Source organism: Ciconia boyciana, chromosome 3 (genome assembly GCF_034638445.1).
Source record: "Ciconia boyciana chromosome 3, ASM3463844v1, whole genome shotgun sequence".
Lineage (NCBI taxonomy): Eukaryota > Metazoa > Chordata > Aves > Ciconiiformes > Ciconiidae > Ciconia > Ciconia boyciana.
This window is the reverse complement of record NC_132936.1, coordinates 33,542,789-33,555,382: the sequence shown is the minus strand read 5'-3', so window position 1 is coordinate 33,555,382 and position 12,594 is coordinate 33,542,789. Positions and strand designations below refer to the sequence as shown.

General features: G+C 36.6%; 1 protein-coding gene across 8 annotated transcripts in view; it reads right to left on the bottom strand.

The window, feature by feature from the left end:
• COL19A1 (collagen type XIX alpha 1 chain) overlaps positions 1-12,594 on the bottom strand; it is a 212,598-nt gene that overhangs the window by 40,991 nt on the left and 159,013 nt on the right. For all 8 annotated transcript variants that reach the window (XM_072855250.1, XM_072855256.1, XM_072855253.1 and 5 more), the window contains 10 exons: positions 11,538-11,591; positions 10,216-10,305; positions 9,829-9,873; positions 9,642-9,719; positions 8,270-8,305; positions 8,109-8,162; positions 7,967-8,020; positions 3,256-3,297; positions 2,065-2,118; positions 1,163-1,216 (listed from right to left, as the gene is read on the bottom strand). In XM_072855250.1, coding sequence (XP_072711351.1) covers positions 1,163-1,216; positions 2,065-2,118; positions 3,256-3,297; positions 7,967-8,020; positions 8,109-8,162; positions 8,270-8,305; positions 9,642-9,719; positions 9,829-9,873; positions 10,216-10,305; positions 11,538-11,591 — 561 coding nt within the window. The remainder of the gene's footprint in view (positions 1-1,162; positions 1,217-2,064; positions 2,119-3,255; positions 3,298-7,966; positions 8,021-8,108; positions 8,163-8,269; positions 8,306-9,641; positions 9,720-9,828; positions 9,874-10,215; positions 10,306-11,537; positions 11,592-12,594) is intronic.

The following is a 12,594-nucleotide window of genomic DNA, read 5'->3' as shown; positions in this document are numbered from 1 at the left end:
TTAAGAAGCAAAGACATAATGAGCTCTACAGAATAAGCATGATACTTTAGTCTGACAATCTGCTAAATTCTGGGGCAAAGCAGTAGCAGGAATACATATCTAATGCTTCTGCTGCATCTTTTTTCCCCCCTCATATAACTGTTTACTTTTGGAAGCCAAGGATCCTGAGGAACACATATTTTTTTGAAAATTATTCTCATTCTACTACTGTTTGAAAATTCTTACTATATTATGGCCCGAGGACCAAAGAAATGTAAAACGCTCGTAAAGAATTACAAAACCCTCAGTCAGTAAGATCTAAATTCCTTTCATATTTTCCAGGTGCCTTCTCTTGTAGCCAGCACTCCCAAATTAGAAGTGAGTAGTATGTATTTAACAGTGCCAGTTAAGTATTTTGGAATTTCAAAGTGTTCACCAAATATTTTGTAACAGACTACTTGTTTTAACTCCTTCAGTTGGCTAAGGTCACTACGAAATTCATTTATTTACTCAGATTCATTTGCTTAATAGCTTCTGCTTTGGTGAGGTTTTTTTTTTTGGGCAGAGATTGCTCTTGAACTGTTAACTGCAAATATTTCATTTTAAAATGAAAGCTATAGCAGCTAATTTGGATTCGGCACCACAAGTCACGTGGCTTTTTTTCCTTCTCCGTAATGACATAAAAATAAACCCAAGAATGCAGTATATGATGCAAAATACTGTAAGTATTTTAAATTCAGTCTTCAAACATTTTCCAGTTTCCACTTAATAGTAATTGCTGCTATGACTGTTCCCAGAGTATTTGCCTAATGGCATGTTTTTGAAAGTGAATTCTAAAGGGGAACTGACACAATGAAAGCAAATATGTTATAAAACATGAAGTATTTTCTGAAAATATTTGGCACTTGCCTATTTATTGCTCTATCCTATACTCTTAAAAATTAGCATTTAAATGTATGTGAAGCTTTAAAATATACACATGAGCAAAAATCCTCAGACAAAAATTAAATAGATGTTATTTAATCTTGTTGAAAATTCAGAATTGAGGGCTATTTATAGCAATAAATTATTATCTCAGCAGTTTTAAAGAACTGAATAACATTCTGTGCATTTCATTCTTGGTCTAGCTCTTTATTCAAATTCAGATAAGAGTGCAACCACTATAGAAACGAAGTAGTTTTACCTCGTCGCCCTTCTCTCCAGCAAGCCCAGGAAATCCACGTTCACCTTTGCTTCCCTATGAAAATGTAACATTCAAACAAATACTTCCTATTAGAGAACAATGAATTTCATGCTCTGTAGGGCATTTTATGACCCACATTTAATATATGCTAGCATGAAGCCCTTACAGCAATTGTGCCTAAAACAGAAAAAAAGGCTCAATACTACCTGAAAGCTTTAAAATATGCCTCCCATCGAGGTGAAAGGAAATGAGTGTTTTTAACCTAGTAGGCAAACTAGCCAAAAGGCCTGCTGGAGACATCTTATTAATACCAAAGAGCTTAAATGCTTGCCGAAATGGAGAAAGTACACTTTAATGGAATTACACTCAACTGTAGGGGATATCTGTATGCCAAACCACATGGCATTTGATCTAATTACAGAGAAGGAGAACTTTTATGGACATCAATGAAACTTCAAGTCCCCGTGAAACGGCTGCATTACTCCCACAGGAACAAGGTGCAAAGGCACAGGGTGATCCAGCTGTTGCACACTTGAGGGAGATACAGGATGTCTCCTTCTTCACCGCAGGATTCTTGTCTGACTGACTGACCTAAAATAAGCCTGTAGATGGCAATGCACTACTGGACAGTCAAATCTGAGCTAGCTTTAATGGATACAAGACAAAGAAGAGCTATCCTGGCTTGGAATTCAACTCGGGCTATTTTGCTCACTTTCCTGAGAGGAAAGGCAAACTCACACAGGAAGAGGGCTGAACCGTAAAAATTGTTTGAACCTTTAGGCTGCTCAGATGCTACAGGGATAGGGATCAGACAAAAAAGTCAAGACTGTCAGAGGTAAGAGTCTGGCCTTTTACTTTTAACAAGCAACAAAGCAATGTAAAGTACTCTCTTCAAAACTTACCTTTGGCCCTTCTCTACCAGGGATGCCTGGAGGACCTCTTGTGCCGGGATCACCCTGAGGAACAGACACAAAGCAAAGTGATAAATAATCATTTTGTGACACAGGCAGAAGGTCTGATTTATGCAGACTGCTTCCTTCCTGCCTTCGTGACCATCACCCCTTCATTTTACCCCAAAGCCTTCTCTTCAGCCCTTTCTGTCTTCCACACAAAATACTTGTTCAGATATCCTTCCTTGTTTCCCTCCCCATCTCTCACACGCTCTACTCAAACCCTGCTAACAAATTTTTAGCTTCATTTTGAGAGGACTCATAAATGCCTTCCTTTTGGATAGTCCCAGACACACCTGTGTTTAGGTTTCAGCAGACCATCTTCCTTTTAAGGATTAGGTAGAGATGGAGGCTACTTGTTACTCTTGCCAGCTTCAAATCTACAGTTATTTTAAACTAAATGATTCCTGCTTTATTGAGAGAAGCATTTTCCAGCTAAATTACAATCTTATAGAAGTGTTAACCACAAAACAGAGAGAACTGAAGAATAAAGCATAAAGAATCCGTAAGAGCGAGAATTGACAAAGACGTAGAAGAGCATGTACAGGAGAAAGAAAATACAATTACAAACAGAAAGAATCAGGGAAAAGCCCAAAGACAGACCTAAAAGAAATCAAATTTGGGAATGAGAAAGTCAATAAACCCTAAGTACATGTATTAATAAAGGACAGTAGAATAGGATAATCTCTCTCCTCAGAAGTGGTGTGTGCTTTTCATATAGAAATCCTCCTGAGCACACTTTTCATTTTGGAATATGGCAGATCACTTCAAATTTTATTATTTTTTAAAATAACGCCTTAGAAATTCTAGACTATTTTCCCCATTTTGTATATTATCAATATTAATACTACAAAGTAAAGTGGAGAATGAGGTATACTTGTAGCAATTCATACTGTGGGCTGGATGTACTGAACAGGCACTTGCTGGCTACTACCTCACATACTGTTCAAATGCTGTTTTGCAAAATTCCTATCAAATACGTTCTTGAGTATTTTTTAAAAACAAAACAAAACAAAAACCTCAAAATGATTTTAGGCTAGCCAAATAGTTCAGAATTGAACCTACGGAAACTTTCAAGTGCATATTTTGGTTTAAAAGCATGCTTATAGTAAACAAAGATACTTAACCTCTGACAATGTTTACCTTCAGTATAGCACCCATGTCTCCCACAAGTGGCAGTGCAATCTGAAATTAAAAAAGGCAGCTGCAGTTAATGTTTTACACAACACTACCAATTCTGATAGGTTCTCATTGCTTATTTTGTTTATATTGTTACGTACATAACTGATTACATATATATTGGCTGAAGCTATTTTTTAATGACAACTCTAAAGAAAAATCAGGGTTTTTAAATGTTAAATATCACTGTTTATCCAACCTAACAATGTAATTCTTTGTTACGATTTCAATGAAGTTGCTTAAACCATGTCAACAGCACAACTCCAGAACACAGTAAATTGCACTTTAAAATATCAGTAATATATTGTTGTTTTTGTAGCATACCAGCAACAACTTATCGCTATTGGAAATTCTCACAGACTATTCTCACCTGATTATCTTCAATTTTCTTCCTTCTGCTTTCTCCTAGGCTTTGACTCTACTGTGAACTGTAGCATGAATTGTGGAGATGCCAAAGCTAACTTCAATAAGCTAGCTCAGATATGGGAAAGAATCCAGCTACAGCAACACGAGCAACATATATAGTATTTTGTCCTGCCTTTAAACATTAAGAATTAGTGCAAAACTCTGTGGTGCCACAGCTCAATTGCTACCAATACTAAAGCTAACCCATTTAAAGCTCAACCAATAGGTTTACACTGTACTGCAATCTATCTCAGATTTCCAAGTGCTGCCATTAAACTTATATTTAAAGACTCCCTGTAAGAACTGATTGAACTGGTTATAATCAGCTTCACTCACAGACTCTTCAACTACCAATGCTCATTTCTTCTTGCAATGGCTAAAGCAAAAATAGCCTGGACATACTATAAAATTAGACACATGCAAGATTTGTTACTGTTTTTGTTCAGTCTGTTTCAACCATTTCCATGTTGAAGAAGAAATATCAAATGTAAGCACTTTTGTAGCACGTTAGAAAAACTGTTGGTTGTTAGCAATGGGTGTCAAATACCAACTCAAGAGAAGCCCTGCTGAACATACTTAACCATAAGGGTAATCAGGAGTACACGATTTACGGGATAGCATTACCACCTCTGAAAGCACACTGAGAAGTTTTCTAGGGTGAGACATAGCCACCTAACACAACTTAAGGACATAACTATGTAAGGTATGAAGTCCGTCCTCTGCACAAAGGTAAACTGTACATAGACAGTGTCACCTGCTCTTAAAAACCTGTAACAAGCCTTAAAAACAACAACCACACCCCTACATGGTCTGACTTTTCATCCTTCTCCTTGTGACAACATTTTGCGGATAGGCAGGCTATTTACGTTGTTGGTCTTTCTGCTGGACTACACAAGCGTAATTTCCTCAGTCTCTCCTATTTTCTAATGTTCTTGTTTTAGCTGCAGTATACCTTTGTGGTACAGGTCCCCAAACCCTCAGTGTGAAAGGTTCCTAACATCCAGCTGCAAGGGCACACCAGGGCTGAGAGCAAGCCTACTGCGTTTGTGCCACACAGTTCGTCTGCTCTGTAGGTACAGCAAATCCAGCCTAACTACACACATACTGTAGAGTCATAGCTGTGTATGCTGAGCTCTGAATAAGTGTACGATATATGCTGGGATTTTGAAAATGTTAAAATGGCCTTAATTCTCTGGACTCACTTCTGCTTGCACATCTTCCTTCAAAAATGTTCTCTTCAAAGAGAAGAGTATTTCAAGAGAGCAAAAGGCAATAGTTCTCCTCTTAGTAAGTTTTACCATTTAGACCTGTCAATTTAACAGTGGCATCAGATTTTTTACTTACATTTAGTTTACAGTGCACTGTGCCTTCCAGACCTATTCTACTTATGGATTTTATTTTTTCTTATTAAGCACTTTATGCTCATCTGTCTCAAGTTTAATCTTGTTGAGTTCAGACTGTCTCTGAATTTTAAGTTTTGATTATATCTTCAAAAAGCTAGCAATCTTTCCCAGTCCAATTGCAGAGTTTATATCTACTTATCCTAATCAAATTAAATCACTGACAAGAACCGGGCTTGGGAGAGACCTCTCTTTCCAAGTTTGACAGTAATCTGATGATAGACACTCATATCCATATTTTTTGATACGCACTAACTATATGGCAATTCCTTCAAGAGCATTTTTTGCTTGCTTATAAAAACATCATGAGGATAGTCTCAAAGTTTTATTGAAGCCAAGGTATATAGCATGACTGTTTCGCTGGCTTTCCCAAGAAAGCTGACCTTTCAAAGACAGAAATCTGATTTATTCCATGACTGCTTCTTAACGAAATTATGCCATCTTGTGTTTCCACTTTATCATCCATATCACTAGTACTTAGAATTAAATAATAATAAAAAATTAATATCTTTCTTGCAATCAAACAAGACCTATTATATCTATATTTTTCAACAGACCTATATATTTTTCAACAGACCTATTATACTCTGGTTCCTCTTCTATTCACCTTTTATGAAGATATGTTTTTTGTTAGCATCTCTCCCTTCCTCAAAAGCCACATCTTTCTCAAAGTACTCAAAGGTAACTGCTAATCGTTTAGAGACTGCTTTGGTTCATTCTTTGGGTGAATTACACCAGATCTTCATGCTGTATATAAAACCTCTTTAACTAATTATTTTTTCAATTAAATTAATTAAAATTCATTTTATGTATTCTTTGAAAAGCAATTTTTTTTCAGTGGACAGTGAAAAGCCACTGAATTACTCAGCTTTCCCTGCACAATCTATAATTTGATCTCCATGATTATTAAATAATAGATTTCACTGGTCTTTCAAATAATTGTATTCACAGTGCTTTTTTCTTGTTGTTTTTATAACCGTTCCTAAGTGAAGCTCATTTTATATCTCAATCTTTGTGACTCTCTGACTGGAATTCTACCTTCATACTCAATGCCAGTGATAGACTTGCTTTTACGTACTGATTTTAGGCCTTTGAGGAGCTACTGATACTCTTAAGTGTCTCTTAAAGCACTGGACCAGTTCATTAATGCAGGAAACAAGGAACCAACTGATCAGAATCACCATCCTGATCCCTGATAATCAACAGCGCATACGTGCTAGCTAGTTTCCAGGCTCTTCTCTGGAGAAAGCTGACTATTCTCTCCGAGATGAAATCTTTGTGTGATTTTGGGGCTAGTTCATTCCTCCATAAGCTTCTTGTTGTCAATCCTCAGGCTTACTTGTGGACTGCTGTGCACCTGTACCATCAAATGTTTAATTGAAAGCACGATGTATTTTACTGCCTAACGCATTCCTGCAGCAGCTCTGGAGCATTCCTAATCTCTTCACAGGCTATCAGCAGTCTGCAGACTAGTTTGGGAAATGCTGCCTTAGATTTGCATTGCTGGACACTTGGAGATGGACCTCCCTCATAAGACATGATGCAAGTCTCTGCATCTGAGGAGTACGTGCAATGGTCAGGTATGTGCAGAATTGCTAGTTTAAGAGATGAACAGACTGAGACCGCCAAGATACTCTACTCACTCAGTGAAAAAGCCAAATTCACTCCTTGGTAAGGAGCAGAGATTTTGCTAAAGGACATAATACAGTTCAAATGTTAGGTTTTGTAATTTTTATTTTCCTTTGTTTTGATATGTCTCAAATAAATACTACTATCACTGTGTCTCCCTGTTGTTTAGAAAACTGTGCCTTTGACTAAAATCTCTTGGGAAATATTAAATCCTATAATACCAAATAGGATCCTATAAAATAGGATCACGGTTGAGTTTAACAATTTTTTTTTAAGCTCTGGTTTAAGTTTGTTTCTTCCAACCATCTACAGATTTTTATTTATTTTATTTGTATTATTATATTTTATTTATATCAAACAACCACTCAGGGAATTCAGAAAGCTTCATTTGCTGTCATAAAAGCCTTTGCAAGCATTTGCTTCTAAAGAGAAATTTGCTTTTTGAAAGTTCTGAGGTAGTTGTTGGGACTCCAGACAGCAGTGGGAATAATGACCGAAGTTTTGCCTTTATGCCAATTTTGCAGATATGCTCGCTGGACTCTCCTGACTCCCATGTAAAATACTCAGTTATCTTTAAAGGTAGAGTTTGGTCTGAGGCATGTGCAGGCTTTTTGGATCTTGTAGTGCTGGACTTCACAAAACCTGTAAAGCTATAGCATTGTTAAATACAAATCATTGCTGTAATACATACCCAAGAGGAGATCATAACTCCTGAAGTGTGGTGAAGGATCAGAATTTATTTAGTGTTTTTGTTTTCAAACCCAGACACTTAGCTTTTCATTAGTGCTAAAGGGAATTTATTGCATTAGAGACTAACTATTCTCAGAATTTCACTAAAATTAATGTCTTCTTTCTGTGGCATAGCAAAATTAGCTTCAGAATCCCCAAACTTTTCTCTTCAATCTTTTAACAGGAATTACCAAAGTACACTCCTGAAAATCTGCATTATACAGAACTGCTTCTGAGGCTGAGGAATACTATGCCACGTTATAGCCTGGCAGAAACTCTAGTATACAAACTGTAACACCTGAAAATAAGGTATTTATCCTGTATACGTTAACATAAGTTTAATTTATACTGCAATATAATCAAGTAAAAACCACAAACCCAAAGGATGTAATAATTGAAAAATCAAATTAATTTAATCAATTGGACTTCTAGACTTGCTAGGTTACCTCACCTCCTTTAAATTTGAAGTATTTGCACCAAAGCAAATGCACAAGCTTTCTATGTATACGTACAGGATCACCTGGAGGGCCTGGTAGTCCTGGCTTTCCATCTCTTCCTGGAGTGCCCTAGAAACAAGTGTAAAATTTGATGGCCTTAAATCACTGATGAGGGACACATTACTTTTTGCTGTATATATAGAGAACTGTTACTTACATTAATACCAGGGGTACCTGGAGTTCCTGGTAATCCTGGGGGTCCCCTAGGGCCCTGAGAGCAGGAAAGGTCATTTAGGATTTAAGAATATTTTTCTTTTACTGTAAACTTCTTAAATTAAATTAATGTTTTTTATATAAAAGAGAAAACTTATATCCTACCTGCACACCTGCTGATCCAGTTGGACCTATAGGACCCTGCAAGAAAACTCCAAATAATCAGTATTTACACTTTTTGGGATAAGGGAGATTAACTTCATAAAAAAATACTGAATGTGGGATATTGGTGCAGTTTGCATTGCAAGAAAGACTTGCTCTAAGGTTTGGCTTTAAATCCAAATCCAATTTTGCCAAAATCAGAGAATTCCAAGATTTTGCTGAGGCCCATTTTTAAGGGCAAGTAATACCAAAGAATAATTATCTGTGCTGAAACTTGCTATTTAGCTAGGAGATTAATAAGAAAAGCTGATATTCAATTGAATAAAAACAAATTAGATTATCTAAATGTAAATGGGTAATTTTAAAAATTCAGATTTGAAAATATTTTAACTGAATAAATTATTTTAAATAATTTTAGATTAAGGATTATTCTAAGGATTTTAGATTAAGATCTCAGTGTGAATCTCTAGTCACCTCTCTCAAACATTTTGTCTCTGTACCCAAGTCCTGTCAATAAACTGAAATGTATCAGCTGACTATATTGGTCTGGACTGAAGAGAGATTGCCCTATTCACCACAACAGAACTCGGGTAATAACATGTACCACCTACCATCTACACCATCAATACCATCAATTTTTTTACTGAATACTCTGAAGACACTGCAGATGGATTTATTTAAAGGCAATAGAAAGAAAGAAACCTAGGAAACAAGCTGAATAACTGAAACAGTTACTGCTATAGAAGTTATTTAGTATGAATGCTCTAGATACACTGCATCAACTTGCTTCATGTTTGAATTTAAACTGCACAGAAATACGTGAAGCAAGCCGTGCCGAATCAGGACTTTATTATTTCCTGGTGTAGTAGCTGGCACTGTAAGGTCCTCATTTATAAGCAGTAGACCTAAGCTTGTAATTAGCAGTCATCACAAATGAAAAAGCTAGGAGCTGATGCAAAGCCTTCCACATCTCTTCCATGTGTCTTTGCCTTTTCCAGTACCAGCATGGATTTCAAAATGCCATCACCTACGATGTCGAGTACACCTCTTCTCTTTGTGCCAGTACTCAGGCTGGATTTTGCTGACAACTGCAAACAGTTGTTGCTTAGAAACAGACACAGTTAGTCTGAAGATGTCTCAACATCATCACTAGGAAGCTCATCTCTAAAGTAGCCATTGACTCAGTTCCCCAAGGTTTCCATTTCTCACTTAGCACTAGATCTTTCTGGGTCTGGATAAAGGCAAAAGATGCTGAGCTGGGAGTTGAGTCAGAAGGGAGTTCATGGCATGGATTTTTACTATGCTTTGGTTACTTGGTGCATCTTCTCAGCAATGCACAGTGAGAAGCCCAAATTCTGGGTGTTGCTATACTTACTCGTGATCCCTGAATGCCTATTCCAGGGGGCCCCATCTCCCCAGGTGCTCCTTGTACACCAGGTAGTCCTCTTTCTCCCTGAGAAGGGTACAAAGCTTTCAGTTACAACAGGTCTGAAAATGTAAACTAGCATATTATCCTTTTTTTTTTTTTTAGAAACTTTAGAAAAATAAGGTATTTTTTATACCTTTGGTCCCCGTGGACCTGGGTTTCCAGGAATACCAGTGGGACCCTAAAAAAAAAAATCCAGAAAAAAAACAAATTATGTTTTGAAATCAAAGAGACTAGCTGAATTTTATTGCCAAAATTAGTCAGCCTTTATAAATAAACTATGACAGATTTACATATGTCTTCCTTGTTAATACCACTGTCACTAGAAGCATGTGTGAGCCTTGCACTATTTCTAGACTATATTTTAGTGCACTTACAATACCACTATAACATATATCTCAATTTTTAAATTACATCCAAAAAAATACTTGTTCGGATTTATTTCATTGCACAGTGAGAATTCTTTAACAGTTGTCGCTACAAGAAATAAAGTCATAAAAGCCTTTTCAGATTATGGACTTACTGGTGCTCCAGGCAGACTTGGTCCAGGAGGCCCCACATCACCTTTTGGACCTGGATGTCCAGGTGGTCCCATAATCCCACCAGGGTCCCCCTGCAAGATAAATTTGAATCACTAATTGAAATGTGAGAATTTTCCCTTATGAAAAAACTCTAAATATTATCAAGGTTATCCTTGAAAGTGCCAGTACTTTGAGAAGAAATAGAGAAGAAAAAAAACCCCATATTTTCCTTCAAAAAGTTACAGAAGAAGAGGAGGCACGGACCACACAATCACTAATAGTAACTAGCATTCTCTCAGTTTTCCATGGTTGCAATGCATCTGATGTACATTTCTTTGTCTTCATGCCTCTAATAGGCAGATTGTCATTAAACCCTGCCAATTAATTCACAGTAACAGTATCAAACTGTCTCTCTCCAGCTATCTAGTGCTAAAATCCCAGTCTTCACATATTCCTGCTTACACCTCTATTTCTTACTTCAATGCATGCAGCGTCTCTTGCTCCACATCTCTACAACTCCTCCTGCTTACACAGGTGAATTTGCGCCTTTTATTACACTGTCCCCTTGTGTATGATGCTCCTGCGTCATTCTCTGTAATTCCTTCTGAATCTACTACTTCCTATTTTGCAAGATGAACACATTTTTGTCATTGTTCCACAGTCACTTTCTTCTCCTGCCTTTTAATCGGCTCACTTCTTCAAACTATAAACGGATGTTATTAGTTTCCCTTGTACCCCACAACGTATAAATACCATAACACATCCCATAGCTCACAGTATGCCTGTATATCCTCTTTTCTCTCCTTCTCTACATTCAACGTATACACGCATACCATTTTTACCTCTTGCGGATGTAGCTGAATTCTAACTCAGGGGTTTCTACACAGCAAAATACAATGCCATAAAGAGACCCCAGCCTCGGCTCACATCTGAGAGAGAATAGCTCCCCCGGTGCTCTGCCAAGGTGAGTATGTCTGACTGTGAAGTGGGATTTTACACATTAGTCTGGTTAGGACACTACACTGAAAAGGCTGTTCTGTGGTCAGGACCTGAACTGACATTTCTGAACCACACAGATTTAATGTAAGAGCTCAATGCAACCTCCTTGAAATATTACTTAAATTATGAATCTAAAGAGCAATTGGGTTGCCAAATTGGCCTGCAGCTTCTCCAAGGAGCAGATGGGGTTGCTGCTTGTACATTTTAAAATCAATTCATAAAGCAGCCACACAGATGCACTACAGAAGGATGGAAGGTTACTTCAGAGATTACAGTCTAATATGCTCTAACATATCAAGCTTAATTAAAAACACTTAAAACATACCTTGTCTCCTTTCACTCCTGGGTTTCCTGGTACCCCGTGCTCTCCTGGTAAGCCCTGCAATTAATAAAAATATAACTGTACATTTTTATAGCTACTCCCTTAAAGATTATCTAAAATTACAGATGAAAATGAGTTTCCACTGGATTATTTACTGTACATTAGTATTGACCCAAAATGTTAAAGAGTACAAGTTAATGAATGCTTCTTTAATCAAATATATGAATCATTTTTCTTTAAGTTGAAATGTAATAATCAAGATTATTTTATGGACCCTATCAGGGCAGAATGGCAAAGACTGACAGGTTTATTTCTTCAATTTCAAAATAATTCCAAGTCTGGAAAAATGAATCATTTTTTCAAGGAAGGCGGTAGCAGGTACAAAATTGAGTTTTAAAAAAGTGTCTTAACTTTTTTGCCTATGAAAGGTTGCATGATTTCCTACACTAGTTAATTATTCACATTTGTATCTTAGCCTCAATGAATTCCTACTCCTGCACATTACTTAATCCACCCAATTCCTTTAAAATGTTTTAGATATTTAATGGACAGTCAAATATTTTCAGCAAAATAAATATATTTCACCCTTTCTTTTGTCTAAATCTTCTCATCTTTCACATTTTGATTTTAATGTCAGTATTTTCCCTTGCCCTTTTCATGAAGGATTTGTTATAAATGCAGAGTAATGAAATAGATTAAAATCTAAATAGAAACTATTTAAATAATAGGGAAGTTTAAATTGTGTTCTCTTACTATGCTGTAACAAACACAGAAAACTTTTTCCATAACCCTTCAATGCTATTTATTCAACCAACTATTGTATCAAGCATTTTATTAAGAATAGCAGTAATTTTCACAGTAAATGATAAAATTGCCCAAACTGAACAGTAAAATCTAAGTATGATACTTAATCTGGAATGGAAAATGAACTTCTAAGAAAAAGACAAAGAAAGACATATTGTTTTTATTTTTCTTCGCAGTGTAAAACATACTTTTGTGAACACTGACATATGAAGGATGACAACATTTTCATGCCAGTAGTGAGGGTTCACTTTCTCTT